The sequence below is a fragment of the Macrobrachium rosenbergii genome, chromosome 54, assembly GCF_040412425.1.
Source record: "Macrobrachium rosenbergii isolate ZJJX-2024 chromosome 54, ASM4041242v1, whole genome shotgun sequence".
NCBI classification, from domain to species: Eukaryota; Metazoa; Arthropoda; class Malacostraca; order Decapoda; family Palaemonidae; genus Macrobrachium; species Macrobrachium rosenbergii.
Window position 1 is genome coordinate 19,522,349 of NC_089794.1, and position 17,754 is coordinate 19,540,102.

General features: G+C 39.2%; 1 protein-coding gene and 1 long non-coding RNA gene across 3 annotated transcripts in view; one reads left to right on the forward strand and one right to left on the reverse strand.

Annotated features, from left to right (window-relative positions):
* Window positions 1-17,754, forward strand: part of LOC136834834 (uncharacterized) — a 122,001-nt gene that overhangs the window by 36,600 nt on the left and 67,647 nt on the right. The window lies entirely within an intron of this gene.
* LOC136834833 (ATP-binding cassette sub-family C member 9-like) overlaps window positions 1-17,754 on the reverse strand; it is a 101,358-nt gene that overhangs the window by 34,758 nt on the left and 48,846 nt on the right. For both annotated transcript variants that reach the window (XM_067097610.1, XM_067097609.1), the window contains 2 exons: window positions 14,793-16,595; window positions 5,340-5,593 (listed from right to left, as the gene is read on the reverse strand). In XM_067097610.1, coding sequence (XP_066953711.1) covers window positions 5,340-5,593; window positions 14,793-15,353 — 815 coding nt within the window. In that variant the 5' untranslated portion in view covers window positions 15,354-16,595. The remainder of the gene's footprint in view (window positions 1-5,339; window positions 5,594-14,792; window positions 16,596-17,754) is intronic.

The following is a 17,754-nucleotide window of genomic DNA, read 5'->3' on the forward strand; positions in this document are numbered from 1 at the left end:
TATGAAATTATTTTCCCTTTTTTTTGTTAGGTTTCAAAATATGCAGTTGCGTGTCAGTCCTATTGAGTTTTAACGCCTTGGTGAGTATTGCATGTGATGCCGTGGATTAGCTTACATGCACCGGTGTTCATCATCCGGCTGATTAGAACAAACTGTCCCCTCTTTTTCTCTCTTAGTCACACACAACACACACGCACACATACACACGCTCACACACACACACATAAGTATGTATATATATACATATATAAATATGTATATGTACAGTACAGTATATTTGTACTTATATAAATATATATATACTGTATATATATCTCTCTCTCTCTCTCTCTATATATATATATATATATGTATGTATGTATATATATAATATATTTATGTACATACACGTGTGAATGTACATGTACGTATTTGGTGTGTGTTTGTGTGTGTGTGTGTGTGTGTATTTGAATGTGTGTCATTTATTACTACACACAAACAGACTCAAAATTGCTCGTGACCCAGATAAAAACTCTAACAGCGCATAAATAGGGATTTCAATATATATCATTTTTTTACGCGCAGCAGCTGACCGCAATTTTCTCATTTAGGTGCAAACCGCCATTTTCTATGCTTAAGCACACATAAATCATTGTGGGTGGAACTATGAGAATTTGAGCCGAAAATGACGGAATTATAAGCGCAAACTGAGCAATTTTTCACTTATCTTTAGCCCAGTTTGAATCATCTGCCGTAAGCGGTCTTAGCAATTTATAGAGCTTCTGTAAGTCTTTGACAACATGTGAAAACATTTATGGCTCTCTTGGCCTTGACAGTACTTTGAATATTTACAGAGCTACTGAAAGCCTTGGCAGTTCTTTAACATATAAAGGTTTTCAAAGCCTTGGCAATAGATTTATAGAGCTCCCATGAGGCCTTGACAATTTAAAACTATTTGTAGAGTCTCCTAAGGATCTGACAACTGGTAAAGCATTTACAGAGCTCCTGGTAGGCCTAGGAATTTTTTGGGGATATTTATAGAGTCCTATAAACTCCTAACAATTTCTTAAACTTAGAGCTGCTAAATGGCTCTGGTCATTCATTAAAACATTTATAGGCATTAAAACGCCCTAGCAATTGATAAAAAATGTATAGAGCTCCTTAACCATTTGTATAACGCTTAAGAGCTCTCATGAGGAGCTGAGAATTATTCAAGTATATTTATAGAGCTCCTCTAGTTCTCTGACAGACTGAAAATATTTGCGGGGCTCTTACAAACCCTTGATCATTTCTTAGTTCTTTGGAAAGCTCCTACAAGGGCTTGGCAATTGTTCTATGTTCACAGAGCACGTAAAATCTTAATATAAACTGAATTATTATTATTATTATTATTATTATATTATTATTATTATTATTATTATTATTATTATTATTATTATTATTATTAAATGTTGGCGGGTACGGAATACAGAAAGTAGAGAATAAGTAATGAGAAACAAATCAATAAAGAAAAACCAGTAAATGAATACAATCACAAACATTAATTATATATATTTATACACATATATATATACATATATTATATATATATAGTATATATATATATATACACACACACACACACTTTCCAAATAGAGTGCCAGAAGACGCGAGAATCCATTATTGCTTTTAAGGAAGAAGACTAAAAAAAAAAGAAGAAGAAAAACTGGGATCTTTCGTAACCTTTAGAACCGCCCACCCACGACGAAGTCGCATACAAATGTACATAAAAATTCGGACAAACAAACGCCCACTCTTACCAAATAGGTGATGCCAAGATGTCAAAGGAGAGAGAGAGAGAGAGAGAATATTGAAAGGAAAGAGAGAGAGAGAGAGATTATGAATAGACTGGTTCCATTGAAGAAGGAGAAAAAAGAGCAAGTATTGAGCCTGGGAAAAAATGCCCTCTAAGAATATTTCTTCCTTCCTTTTATATTTAAATTGAATTTAGACTTACGTTACATACATACGTATGACCTACATACATACTGACATGCTTTGGAATTCTCCTCCCACCTGTGCCTCCACGATTCATATAACCACCTAATTACAAGAGGCTGAAGTTTCAAGCACCATCCCCCGTAGGGGGTTAGTACCGTCAGTGCACCTCATGCGGTGCACTGTAGGCATTACTTAAGATTCTTTAGGCGTGCCTTCGGCCCCTAGCTGCAACCCCTTTCGTTCCTTTTACTGTACCTCCTTTCATATTCTCTTTCTTCCATCTTACTTTCCTCCCTCTCTTGACAGTTGACTCATAGTGAAAGTGCGAAGTTTTCCTCCTGTTACACCTTTAAAAACTTTTTACTGTCAATTTCCGTTTCAGCGCCGAATGACCTCTTAGGTCCCAGTGCTTGGCCTATGGCCTAAATTCTATATTCAGTTCAATTCCATATTCACTTCAGGCCCCATCCTTTTTCGTTTTTCCCCCCCTATTATAATTTTTCTTATTCGGACCTGGGCTAGGTACGGGCATAGGTACCCCCGATTCCATTGACCCTTGCACCTAAAAATGGGAATTAACAAGATTTGTTTACCAATTTACAAGAGCAAACACAACAAGCAAAGACGTAGATGAGAGAGAGAGAGAGAGAGAGAGAGAGAGAGAGAGGTTATTTACATAACGAGAATATGAACAGGTAAGCCATTCGTCTGTTACTGTTATTATTATCATCATTGTTTGGTTACGCGGAGTCTTAAGAAAAGAAACCCATTATATACCTCCTTTAGAAACTCTATATATATATGACTATGTACGTATATCGTAAAAGCTTCCTTCTGGTGGAGAAATCTTTCACTTTGGGAAATAGAAAAAAATATGGAAATTATAAAGAAAAATCCCTTTTATTCCGTCCCAAGTAAAATACCGTTAGATACTTTGCTGGATTAAAAAACTTGGAGGCTTTGTTACTACACAGCGACTCTGTAGCTAAATGCTTTTCAGCTTTCCTCTGAGGGGTTTTGAGCTAGTTGGTATTTTTTCTTTCATGTGTATAGCGACAGATATGTCGCATGTACACTCTCACATACAGACGCGCGAGCGCACACACACACTCTATATATATAATATATATAATGTATATATATATATTTTTTAATTATATATATATATATATATAAAATATACATATATGTATGTACGTATATATATATATATATATATATATATATATATATATATATATATATATATATATATATATATATACATACATACATACATATATATTTGTCAAACGATATTAAACGGAACTGCATAGAAATTGGTATCCTAGAAGTGTCAATGGCTTGGGATTTTAATCAACTGTATCAAAACACAAACAAGTGCCTAGTGAAGGCTTATGAACACCTCTTGTTGTTGGAGGCGGGGAAGTCCCCTAAATTACAGATAAATCTCTCAAGGTTAATGATAGCTACGAGTCAGGTCAGTAGAAAAACAGTAACTACCTGTGGTAGATACTGGTACAGCGTGGACGATGCTGTGCTAAGAAACACGGGTTCTACCTTGGCTTGTTACTTAAGCGTCACCTACTCCGTGGTGCTGGTACTAAACACCGTATGGTAAAAGTAAAGTAGACGAAGTAATGGCGTGTGACCACGTTAGCAAGGAGACACACTCTAAGCGGTAAATGAACGTCTTATTTTAATTTCCGTAGTGCATGCATCTCTTTTGACACGGGCTGGCTCCAGAAGGTGTTGGCTTGATGCTCTTCAGCGTCTTTTGGGACGAGGTTCCTAGTCAAACTCTTCCTCGGTCCTCGTGATTGTAACCCGCGACAGTCCTCTAACTGTCATGCACATTTGATCAGTAAATGCAATGTGGCATTGAATTTGTATAACACTGAAAATTCTCGTTCAGGTATGGTATATGCATCGGCGGAAACTGTAAGTTACTTGCAGTATTTACAAGGATTCATTCTCGTTGAAACAGCTGAATGTGGCAACGACTGCTGTCTTGTTCTTCCTTGGTAAACCTTTTTAAAGACGTGGGCTATATATGAACAATCTAATTCGCTAAGAACTTTTGCCGTCATAAAAAAGAAACCAACCAATCCGCATTTGCACCTGTTTCCTAAAACGAAACAATACTGTTTAAGCTCCCTCAGTTCCATACTCCTTGATTGCGTCGTCTGCTAAGCGAGCCGGTTTTTGTTTTTGTCCAGCAGTTGTAAACAATCCTGAGTGGTGGTTGCGTTGCGCTACAACGTCTGATGCAAGTTTACGTTTGCTGTTATACTTTAGTACTTTGCGTTTATGTAATATAGTTTGTGTTGATTACAACTGCGTACTTGCACGTTCTAAGATATGAAGTAAGCGAAAATAAAGTTTTTCATCAAAGACACTTGAGGTTGTGTTGGTTTATCTCAACTCCAGTGCAGTTACGATTTAGTTACTAAATATCGTAATCTGGTGTTAAAAAATACGGAATCCAAAGAACGATTACAAGGACATTTCCTTATCTACTCTTGTGTTCATGAAGTTGAGAATTTGTACTTAAAAGCTCTTAGAGTAAACCTGGGTTATTACTATGCTAGCCGAAGACATTTATTTTCAACCCCAATATTGGCGAGGTTAGGTTGGTTAGCCTAGCACAGGATACGGGAACCTCAGGCCACTTTAAAAAGCCTTGTAACTCGTTCAGAAAATACATATTGAGTGATTGATTATAAGTTACCTGGGGTAGAAATATAACAGGCAGCAGTGAATATAACATTCTGAAATCGAACTTGCTGGCAAAGTTGGAACCACTTTTTACCAAGTTAGCCTACCATATTCAGAGCTTAATTGCCGATGAGGCTTATTTTCCAAGTGAAGACCTATCATACTTAAAACTAATCTTGTAAGTGGGGAACATTCAAACATGGAACTTACTTGCCAGCTTGAAACCATTCATCCTTATAAAAGTATTACTTTGCCAAGTGAAGACCATTCAGACTCTGTATTAGTTAAACAAGGGACACACTTTCCCAATAATTTCCAACAGTGTTCAAAACCTGCCTTACACAGCACAAAGTTCCTTGTGGTTGTTTACTCATTGAGACTAACGCCCTTTTTACAGCTTAATTGCATTTATCTTATCAAAATGTGGAAGTCAGCCCATGATTTTGAAAATTATAAAAAATTCTCCTGTATCCGTCTTATAATTCAGGAGTGAAAGAATACTGTTCAACATCTGGCAGTCATAGAACATAATATGCCAGAGTGAACAATTTAAACCAACTTAATGCCAAGAAAATGCCTTCTCCAGTTTCAAATAACAAGCCACATTCAAGCCACTTTTGCCCCCCGAATTTCCAGGCCAAGTTGAGACACTCCTTACTTACTTGCCAAGGTCAGTGAACTCCAGAGGGCGCTTCCAGCCAAGCTTCAGGACCCGAAGAAACCACAGGAACGTCGCTCTGGAGGGCAGCGAGCACCTCGGGTGGGCGTAGGTGATGCCCCCCGTGGTGTTGGCATTACCCGTGTTGCCTTCCCCTTTCCCCGTGGAGTCGGCATCGCTAGGGGGGCTTCCCAGGGTGGCTGCGTCGTCCAGGCCTGGGGTGATTTCCAGCACTTCGCATCTGCGCTGGCGGTAAGTCTGGAATGGGAGAATTGTTGTTGTTAAATTAACATGGCGTTGAGCTAGCGCAGAAGTTGCAATGTTTATTTATTCAGTTTCCTGTGTGAGTTTATATTTGCTCTGTATTTGAGTGGAATATTTTGAAGAGCTTTTATTTTGGTAAACAGTAATAATTAATATTGGTATCATTATTCGTGGTAGAAGTGGTAGTAGTAATAGTATTATATTCATCATTATTGTCAGTGGTGCGTTAGCTTTAATTTTCTTGCCAAAATTTATCAAGTTTGATATATTTTGATATTTAACGAAAATTATTGTAGGTTTCAACCTTATTGCATAGCCCTGTTGCAATAACCTTTGAGAGCGATGATAATGATTGTCATTATAATTACTATATTATTATTGTTTCGTGCTTTTGTTAGGTTTTTATAATGGCTAAATCTTACCAGAAATGTGAATAATGATCTTGGGTTTTCCAAGTTTATTTTAGCTTCCATTTTTCGTTTTCTGTAAGAGAAAACTATTGTGCCGGCTTTGTCTGTCCGTCCGCACTTTTTTCTGTCCGCACTTTTTTCTGTCCGCACTTTTTCCTGTCCGCACTTTTTCCTGTCCGCACTTTTTCTGTCCGCACTTTTTCTGTCCGCACTTTTTCTGTCCGTACTTTTTTCTGTCCGCACTTTTTTCTGTACGCACTTTTTTCTGTCCGCACTTTTTTCTGTCCGCACTTTTTCTGTCCGCACTGTTTTCTGTCCGTACTTTTTTCTGTCCACCCTCAGATCTTAAAAACTACTGAGGCTAGAAGGCTGCAAATTGGTATGTTTATCATCCACCCTCCAATCATCATGCATACCAAATTGCAGTCTTCAAGCCACAATAGTTTTAATTTTTATTTAAGGTTCAAGTTAGCCATAATCGTGCGTCTGGCAGCGATATAGGATAGGCCACCACCGGGCCGTGGTTCAAGCCTTATGGGGCGCGGCGCATAGAGCATTATATCGAGACCACCGAAAGATAGATCTATTTTCGGTGGCCTTGATTATACGCTGTACAGAAAACTCGATTGCGCCGAAGAAACTTTGGTGCATTTTTTACTTATTCCAAAGTCATTATACTCATGCCGTCTATAGTGTAGGCTATGTATGAAACTATAAATTTACGTTTGGGTAAGGGCGCTCTGTGGACTGGTGACCACTAATCATTTCCTTATATTGCTGGCTCTTAATCAGTGCTTTTGAGAAAGATTTAAACCCTAAAGTAATAAGGTAAAAGACCTATCTTATTCGTTACTTATTACAATCAAACGACATTAGGCACCAATTGGGTTGGTCAGTGCTTGGATGGATGACCACTAACGAGCCACGGTCTTGCCACGCTACTGGCCTTTCTATCAGTGAAGTTCGACAACATTGGGTGTGGTCAGCGCTTGGTTGGGTTACCATCCAAGTGATTATCCCACACAGTTGGCATACAGTGTACTGTAAGTATGGGAACATTTAGGTAGTGCTAGCATCGTCATCCACATCGGGTGTGGTCAGCGCTTGGATAGGTTACCATCCAAGTGAATATCCCACGCAATTAGCATATAGGTTACCATAATTTTCGGTTATTTTGCCACTAAACGCCATTTAAAAAATTTCAGTTATTAATTTTACCCAACTATATTCTTGCCTTTTTTTACAGTTGTCCTTATTTCACATTTATTATATATAGATACACACACACAAAATTTTTGAATATTTATACATACATACACATTTAATACGAGTATATATATGTATACATACACGCTCGTATGCTTGTATATAATTTACATAATGTGTGTGTATATTTATACACATGTATATATGTGTTGTATAAATGTATGCATATATATATATATTTATATATACAGTAAATGTGTGTATATTTATACACGCAGATATTACATATATCTATCTATCTATCTATATATATGTTTGTATGTATGTAAGAGTATAATACATGTAAAGTAACAAAGAAACTTGGTCAATTTGAGCTCAGATTCTGTAAAGCCAACAATAGATAGCATCTTAAAACTGAGTTTTATTTGAAATATGAAATTTCAAAAACCCCATTCAGGAAAAAGCCGAAAAAGTAAAAAAAATTGCCGAAATATAAATAAAGTCAGACACTCGACCCAGTGGGGCAAAAAGGATATGAAGCTGACCTTGAAACCTTATCTACAGCACGGACATCCGTTTTCTTAGTTAACCTCTCTCTCTCTCTCTCTCTCTCTCTCTCTCTCTCTCTCTCTCTCTCTCTCTCTCTCTCTCTCTCTCTTTTGAGTGTGCTGAACTAACAAGTCATAAGAATTTGTTATAAAACTTGCTCAGATCTCTCTCTCTCTCTCTCTCTCTCTCTCTCTCTCTCTTTGATTGTGCTAAACTAACAAGTTACAGCAATTTATTGTTATAAAACTTGCTCAGATAGATTCTCTCTCTCTCTCTCTCTCTCTCTCTCTCTCTCTCTCTCTCTCTCTCTCTCTCTCTCTCTCTCTCTCTCTCTTCTTTGAGTGTGCTGAACTAACAAGTCATAAGAATTTGTTATAAAACTTGCTCAGATCTCTCTCTCTCTCTCTCTCTCTCGCTCAGATATACTGAATTAGCAAGGCTATAAAATACAATTTCCTTGTTATGGTGTACCCATGTCTCACAGTATTCCAGAAAATATCCTATTCATGTCTAAAACGACACAATTCTCAGGGCTAATCATCTCTCACTTTATTAGGTTATGGCAACAGTTCAGCCCAGCTGAATGGTGAACGAGGCAGGTACTATCGTTTTGTTTTTCTCTGGTGTCACCCTTTCTTAACTACTAGCTTTTCCTCCTGTTACACCTTTAAAACCTTGTTATTTTCAATTCCCCTATTCCCTTCCCGTAGGGGGATGGCGCTGTCAGTGCACCTCGCGCGGTGCACTGTAGGCATTACTTCAGGTTCTTTGCAGCGTCCCTTCGGCCCCTGACTGTAACCCCTTTCATTCCTTTCACTGTACCTCCTCCATTCTTATTCTCTTTCTTCCATCTTGCTTTCCACCCTCTCCTAACGATTGATTCATAGTGCAACTGCTTTGAGGTTTTCCTCCTGTTACACCTTGAAAACCTCTTATTCTCAATTTCACTTTCAGCGCTGAATGACCTTATAGGTCTGAGCCTTGGCCTTTGGCCTAAATTTTATATTCCATTCATTCATTCATTCTTAAGGCTTGTTTTTGCTAGGGCAATGGTTCACTCCTGGTTTGGCGTCTACCAGCGCACCCAGCCGTCAACGGGTACCAGCGTCTGCTGGGGTCATGAGACACCGTATGGGGCTAGCAACCGCACCCCTAGATACTTGCAGAGAAGCCAGCTGGCTGGACCCTTCTGGAGCCAACCCTCCTGAAGGTAAAAAAGGAAATGGTTGTTGGGGATTGTATGGGTAAGGTTTAATTTTCCAGGAGACATACGAGTATCTGTTAGTGACATAGGACTTGCTATGAAAGCAATGAGAGTGATGGAGGGCCCTCTTTGGCGGTGTATGGAGTGGCTAATGTTCTGGAAGGTTTCTGCACGCGTGGTTCATCCACGATTCAGTTTTTAAAACGTGAGCGTGGCTGACTCTCATCTTTGCTTTTCTCGGAAGCCAGCCTCTTAAAATAAAAAGTTGATGTTCTCTCTCTCTCTCTCTCTCTCTCTCTCTCTCTCTCTCTCTCTCTCTCTCTATATATATATATATATATATATATATATATATATATATATATATATATATATATATATATATACATATATATATATATATATATATATATATATATATATATATATATATATATATATATATATATATAAACACATATGTGTGCGCGTTTGTGAGCGTGCTCGCGCGCTTCATTCATCTCTTATTCTCCCTTTTATCTTCTTTTCACCTGAGGGCAGCCTTAGTTTTGTCAAAGCATGCTCTGTAAGTCAAAGACCTTTTAAGTTCATTCCTTTAGAGAGATTGCCTGTTTTGGATCTTAATAATAATAGTCATTCCATGCCAAGGTTTCTGCTGTCGTGTTCGAGGTCTCTTGAAACCATGAAGTGAATTAATTAATGTATTTATTTATTCTTTATTTATTTATTTATTTATTTTATTTATTTATTTATTTATAGTCATTCTAATCTGTGGAAATCGCTCGAAGCTTCGTACGAGAAATGGCAGAATCTTGCTCTAAAGAATTGTTCATGAATATTAACTCCCCCCCCCGTCCTCCTCCTCCTCCTCCTCCTCCTCCTCCTCTTCTTCTTCTTCTTCTTCTTCTTCTTCTTCTTCTTCTTCTTCTTCTTCTTCTTCTTCTTCTTCTTCTTCTTCTCTCGCAGCAGCAGCAGCAGCAGCAGCAGCAGCAGCATTCTGTTAAGTCTCATTCAATTCATCATCTTCACGCCTGCAGAAATTGCAGTGTTTAGCAGCGAGCTGTTTCGGTGCACACACTCGCCGTGTCAGGTCATAAAAAAAAAAAAAAAAAAACGCTTGAGGATCGCACGCCCCACAAATCATAATCATCACCGCCGTCGTGACTGGCGCTTCGCTCTGGCGTACAATATCTCCTCTCCCCTCACGGGGTCATTTCATTGTTTGCAAGCGCATGCAGAACTTGGGAAAGATCACGTTTGGGCCATTTCAGCAGCACCCTCCTCCATCCTCTTCTTCTTCTCCTTCTTCTTCTTCTTCTTCTTCTTCTTCTTCTTCTTCTTCTAAGCACAGTCGCGAACCCCAGCTCTTTGAATTTATGCCTCGTGTGGAAGCAGACTTCAAGAGGGCAGCTGTTCACTCATGTGAAAAGGCGCGCGCGCGCGCCTTTTCGCGATGCCGGGAAGATGCAGTAGTCCGCCTACGTTTTCCGCCTCCCGAGGCATAATAAAGCGTTCTTCTTCATTCCAGTATGCACAAGACAGAAAAAGAAAAGATGGAAAAAACTTCCTTTAGACTTCCAAAGGTAAATTAAAAATTTCCTTCATTCCAGTATGCGCAAGACAGAAAAAGAAAAATGAAAGGGCTCTTCCTTTAGATTTCCAAAGGTGAATTAAAAGTTTCCTTCTGTTCTTTATCCGTTGCGCTTTCCGCGAAAGCGAGTGTCCTTTCCTTCGACAGAGCATCAAAAGAGAAGAGATTTCTGCGTATTAAACGTGACTTTTGACCGAGCGGAGTACTGCACAGCGTCTAAAGAGAGAGAGAGATGACGTTTTTTCATAATGAAAATTCGTCAGATCTCTCTCTCTCTCTCTCTCTCTCTCTCTCTCTCTCTCTCTCTCTCTCTCTCTCTCTCTCTCTGTTGAAGATATCTGTCTCTCTGTGTTGTGTTGAAGATTTCTCTCTCTCTCTCTCTCTCTCTCTCTCTCTCTCTCTCTCTCTCTCTCTCTCTCTCTCTCTCTCTCTCTCTCTGTGTCGAGGAATCATCTCATTACGAGTTTAACACCTAAAGTGAAGTCTTTATTAATAGCTACAGAGAATGAATGAATGACGCAGCAACTGTTTATCTTAATGTTTCAGAAGCAACTATTATTCAGTTAAAAGTACATGTATTAAAACATAGACTTGCGTGAAAGTCATGAACTCGAGGGTCAAGTAGTGTTATAGCGGTGTTATTAATCCTTCGTTTGAGGATCGTTCAAAAGTCTTCGGTTTCAGCCTGAAAGCGTCACGAGAGAAAGACAGTTCATGCATTATTTTTCATTTAATTCCCTCCTAATTTCAATGCTTTGGTCAACCAGTGTCCAAGCATGGTTATCCTTTTGCCACAATGTACGATTCCACAATATTATTATTATTATTATTATTATTATTATTATTATTATTATTATTATTATTATTATTATTATTATTATTATTATTATTAAAAAGATGAACCCTATTCATGTGGAACAAGCCCACAGTGACCACTGACTTGAAATTCAAGCTTCCAAAGAATATGGTGCTCATTAGGTAGTAAGAGAAGGCAAAGTGTAATGCAGAAAGAAGAGACCTCACTTATTAAAAGGAAAATTAATAAATTAATAAATAGATGAAAATGTATTAAAATGCAAGGGTAACAGCATTAGGATAGTGATGCATTGCTTGAACTCTTGAAGTTCCAATTGCACAACATCCTCCTCAGTAGGGAGAGTGTTCCACAGTCCAACGGCGTGAGGAATAAAGGACCTCTGGAACTGAGAAGTTCGACAGCGAGGCCCATTTACTGAATTTACTGTATATTGGTGCTAAATGGGTGTCTTGATTATTACTCCCAAAATGGCGACCACAACTGTAATTAGGAAATGGGCAGAAGTCAGGCTGTGCCACGACGGGAAAATAAGGGGCATGGGGCAACAATTCAGCAGTTCAGAACAACAGCTGGGCATTTCAACCACTGCCTCCTCCGCAGTGTGGATAAGTGCCTTTGTCATGGATCATGTCGGCTCCTCAGTTCTTTGTGACTGATTACCTTTGATGGTCTGACCTTTTTCCAAGAAGTCCTTGATGATGACATCTCCAGGATTCTTAAGCATGGAGGATATCATCTTGCCAATGGAAGCCACTTGTTTGAATTTTATGGGGGTTTGAGAATCATGGTACTTGGTTCAGGATCAGTTCAAAAAGGTAAGCTCATGTTTTATTCTGGGTATTGGTTGCCTGCAAACTCATGTTTCATTCTGGGTACTGGTTGCCTGCAAACTCATGTTTCATTCTGGGTACTGGTTGCCTGCAAACTCGTGTTTCATTCTGGGTACTGGTTGCCTGCAAACTCGTGTTTCATTCTGGGTACTGGTTGCCTGCAAACTCATGTTTCATTCTGGGTACTGGTTGCCTGCAAACTCATGTTTCATTCTGGGTACTGGTTGCCTGCAAACTCATGTTTCATTCTGGGTACTGGTTGCCTGCAAACTCGTGTTTCATTCTGGGTACTGGTTGCCTGCAAACTCATGTTTCATTCTGGGTATTGGTTGCCTGCAAACTCATGTTTCATTCTGGGTACTGGTTGCCTGCAAACTCATGTTTCATTCTGGGTACTGGTTGCCTGCAAACTCGTGTTTCATTCTGGGTACTGGTTGCCTGCAAACTCATGTTTCATTCTGGGTACTGGTTGCCTGCAAACTCATGTTTCATTCTGGGTACTGGTTGCCTGCAAACTCGTTTCATTCTGGGTACTGGTTGCCTGGAGAAATAGTCTGGATCACATTAGAACTCATTCAAAATATGTGCTGGAATTAATTATCCAGTATAGTCAGGGTCAGCTTCTGTTCTGCTGTCAACATTCGTGATACCCATCCTTCAAACAGCTTACTCATCCCGAAGATATCAGTCAAATGAGTGTACATTGAGCCTACGCTGAGTACCATGATCTTGGCTATATGTTTGACAGGCAGATGACAGTCATCCAAAACGATGAAGTGTATGGTACCCACCAGTTCGACAGTGGTTAATGTTTCTAAACCTTCTGGCCAAATGTTAACTTCAGTGCTTGAATCCAGCAGCCTACTCCCTTATGTGGAATATATAGGCTAGTCCTCACCTAGTGTTGACTATATTGTCACAGGTTTCTTCCTGGGTTACAGCCTTCTTTTACGGATACATAATCAAGGCACTGCCTTCTTTTTCAATCGCTTTGAGATTTTTCTTGTGGCTAGTTACTTTCAAAGAACCTCACCTGCTATTTAGTAGGGAAAACAATTGATTTTGTAAAAAGTGTATAGTATATAAGGGGCTGTAACATGCAGACACAACAGAAGGTTTTGTCACATTTTTTTTTTTTTGCAAGGTTGACCACTTTCTGAACGCCATATGTGCTACTCACTTCCAGAATGTGGAATTTCCGCTTTCCTTCGTGTTTCCTGAATCGCTGGATGTGAGAAGTCCACCGAAACGAGATTAGCATAGGAGCCAAGCTTGTTCTGGCCAGCTATTCTTTTCCCACCCCCTATAAAGTGAAAAACATTCTTAGCTGTCCAATATATCCCATTAGCATTCCATGAAAGAAAACGGGCGTCAGTGAGGGGTGCCTCAAGCAATCGTCTTCGGACCATTGACTTGTATTTACATAATGCCCTACGATTCGTATGCAACCTTTCCCTGTTGGGTCATGGCCCCTACACCTCTCTGGGCATTCTGTTACGCCACGAAGGGAAGCGGGAATGCAAAATTGAGGATATATTGCGGTGCAGAATTGAGAATACACTTGCAAATGCACGAAAGGTCAGGAACACAGGAAGCTGCTGGTCTCAAAAAAATCCCCTAACAGTTTTGTGATTCCAGCTCATTCGGGCTCTTAAGTTAACTTAATTAGTAGCTTTTTTCTTTGGGAGTCGTGTACCAGCTCTCTCTCTCTCTCTCTCTCTCTCTCTCTCTCTCTCTCTCTCTCTCTCTCTCTCTCTCTCTATATATATATATATATATATATATATATATATATATATATATATATATATATATATATATATAATAACGTTATTATTCATTATTTTATTTTCGCCATACGTGGCACTATCACTTCATACACGTTTGCGCTCGTGGGTAATGATTTTAGATAATGTTCGTCATTGTTAACCAAAATACTTATTGGTGCTATTTGCGCTACAGTAGCTTGATAGAAAGTTGTTTTTTAGAGAAGCGATTTTTTGCTGAAAAAGAGTCCTCACACTGTAATCAAATCAAGAAATCTTTACAAATACGAATGAATCTTATAAATTGAAATAGCCATCAAAAATACTATTAATACAAGAGTTATTTTGTCAGTTTGAAATCATTATTTCATACTTAAGTAAGTCCATCAAAAATGGTTATTCATACAAGAATTTTTTTTTTTTTACCAAAATTGACATGACTTTTTTTTAGATTGAAATAAATATATTAGATAATTAATTTATCAAGGAATTGTTCGCAAAATTTTTGACGGTGGGTTTGGATTAAAATGGTTTCAGCTAACAGGTGGTTCACATGACATTTGTCTAAATGTTGCTATACAATCCCTGTATAAAGACTGTTTGATACATTCGTTTAAGCCTGTATTATCTGAAGTGAATCTATTAGTCTTCTATACAGGAATAATTTAGCAAAACTGGCCAATGTCGTGTAATCTGTAGAGAGATAATGAATAAATTCTTGGTGAATGTTGAACAAATTTTAGGTAGCTGTTGTATATTAAAGTATACCCAATAAGGATTGATAACTTGAATCAAGACTGAACAACAAGAATGCACTCACCCACAACATAACTGTGTAGAGATCCAGAGACAATATAAAAGCGGCAACGACCGTGTTGGCAATGGTCAAGCAGGGATACACGAGAATCATCTGCATCCCGCTTCGAGCTATTTGCCAGACCCTCCACATCCCCAGACCCACCTGGAAGATCCACACCCAGAGGCACACCCAGACGTACCCAGGGGCGCACCATCTCTCCGTGGCGTGGTAGAACGCGGCAGTGGCCAAGGAGGAGACTAGGGTGAGGCCTGCAGCAGGGATCAGCAGCACGTGTGGTTCTGCGGACCTGTGGAACCTCCAGATGACGTCCGCGAAACTGACTACCTGGACCAGAACGATGCACAGAGCTGCCACTGTTCTGTAGTTGTGCGCTGGAAGGAGAGAAGCCGGTCTGGGCGCCGCAGATCTGGCGCACAGGCCCCTGAAGAGGAATGCCAGGAAGAGGACCCACAACCAGAGGCCCTGCAGGGCCGTGGCGAAGAGGTCGCAGGTTTTGGGCATCTCGAGCGAGAGGGCTGCTGCCAAGGCGTCGTCCCTGGTGCTGCTCCTGTAAGCTTCCATTCTGGCTATAGTTGTTGTTGCAGTGACGTTGTCATGTTTAGCTTCCAGTGGCCGTTCGATGGTATTTTGCGCCTAAAAGAGGGCAGGCCAGAGGGCTGGATTTCTTCTAGAATGGCGTCTTCAGTGGCGGAGGAAAGGGTCAACTCGAGGTTCGATGACTTTTCGAAGTCTGCATTTTCGAGAGGTTCAAGGTTTACGTCTCCTTGAAGTTCAACCTTGTCTCCATGGCGTTCAAAAGTTGTATTTCGTAAGAGTTCAACATTGGTTTCGACTCGGAAATTAAAATTATATCGCGTTGAAAGTTGAACTCCTCGAGTTCGGCTTAACGTCGCTAAGTGCGCTTCACAACCTCACTGTAGACCGCTGTTCACGTCAGTGCCAAGTCTCACGAACATCCCATCCCGTTACGGCGAATATTAATCCACACTTAATCGTTCGCTATTTATGATTCTTGGAAACGCGCGTCCTCGTCATGTGCTACGGTAACAAACAGATCCATGACACTCACTAAGACTGACTCACACACTGACCAGGGTTTGTCGAAAGCATTCCCACAAAGACACTCGCTTGATTTCAGACACCGATGCCGCCAAACGGCCTAGTGTCGACGCCGCGTATCCTCGACGTCGCTGGCATCCTGTTTTATCCCATTTTGAGCGATGATTAACGCTCGTTAATCACGCCTTTATTTATCTTTTGTTTGATTCGTTAATCTTTTATTTTTTCTGATTATTACTCAGCTTTATTTTAGCTTTTCACTCACGGCTGTTGAATTTGTCGCAACTTGGGTAGGAAGTACCTGGCCTCTTGTTGTCTTGTTCGGCTGAATTGTTGAACATTTCAGTCATGGATGCTGAGGTTCTTGAGTTAACTGAATCATACATAACACAACCGGATAATTTTATTCATTTTCCGTTATATCGATTCCTTATTTTTGCAGACCGCGCAACCCAACATTTTGCGCGAAAAATAACCAGTTTGTTTCCTATATAACTTTTTCGTTACTGTTCGATTTTCCAAAAGGATTTTTCGTTAATTTTTCCGTACACATTTCCTATTACTGACTAGAAATGTCTTATTTATCGCTTCTGTTCAGCTTTTAAGTTATTTCTTACTATACTAATCGCTGCTGCACACAGTATCGTCGAGGTATCGTATCGTATTATCGCAACTTATCGCTCGAAGATCCCTTGGCGCGTCTTCCGTCCGTAGCCAGCCAGCAGTGTTACTTGGTCACGTGTCCTGAGGAGAGAAGAAGAAAATAAATCAAAATACAAAAGAATACAGGAATACGGATTAAGTTCTTCACAGAAGTGAATACAGAATTTAGGCCAAAGGCCAAGCACTGGGACGAATGAGGTCATTCAGTGCTGAAACGGAAATTGACAGTAAAAGGCTTGAAAGGTGTAACAGGAGGAAAACCTCGCAGTTGCACTGTGAGTCAATTGTTAAGAGAAGGTGGAAGGTAATATGGAAGAAAGAGAATATGAAAGGAGGGACAGTAAAAGGAACGAAAGGGGTTGCAGCTAGGGGCCGAAGGCACGCTGCAAAGAACCTTAATAATGCCTACAGTGCACCGCATGAGGTGCACTGATGACACTACCCCTCTACGGGGATTAAGTTCTTCACAATCCCACGGACACTGCCCGTGTGGAAATCACGAACTCGAGGGTCAACCGGTTTGTTCAGTTTTCCATACTGGTTGCCACCGGAATGAGGAACTCTCTACCCGCCCCCTCCTCTGTGTTTCCAGGGATATTCAATGAAGATAACCTCTTTAAATTTACCCTGCTTTTGATATTTTTTTATTGAGAGAAATACTTTTCAAGGGACCAGAGCTGTTTGAAGAGATAGACATGTAATCAAGTGGCTTCTTTAAAACAGTTTATTGTTATTATTATTATTATTATTATTATTATTATTATTATTGAAAATATTTTCAACGCCACTGAACTTCGAGAGGGCCTTCTCCCTTATTATTTTATAATAATAATAATAATAATAATAATAATAATAATAATAATAATAAGAAGAAGAAGAAGAAGAAGAAGAAGAAGAAGAAGAAGAAGAAGAAGAAGAAGAAGAAGAAGAAGAAGAAGAAGAAGAAGAAGAAGAAGAAGAAGAAGAAGAAGAAGAAGAAGAAGAAGAAGAAGAAGAAAGCCTTCTCGAAGGACAGTGGCTTTGAAAATATTTTCAATAATAATAATAATAATAATAATAATAATAATAATAATAATAATAATAATAATAATAATAATAATAATACCTTCTCTAAGGGCAGTGGCGTTGAAAATATTATTGTCAATAATAATAATAATAATAATAATAATAATAATAATAATAATAATAATAATAATAATAATAATAAGCAAAACCCTTAATCTGTCTCTGGTAAGCATAC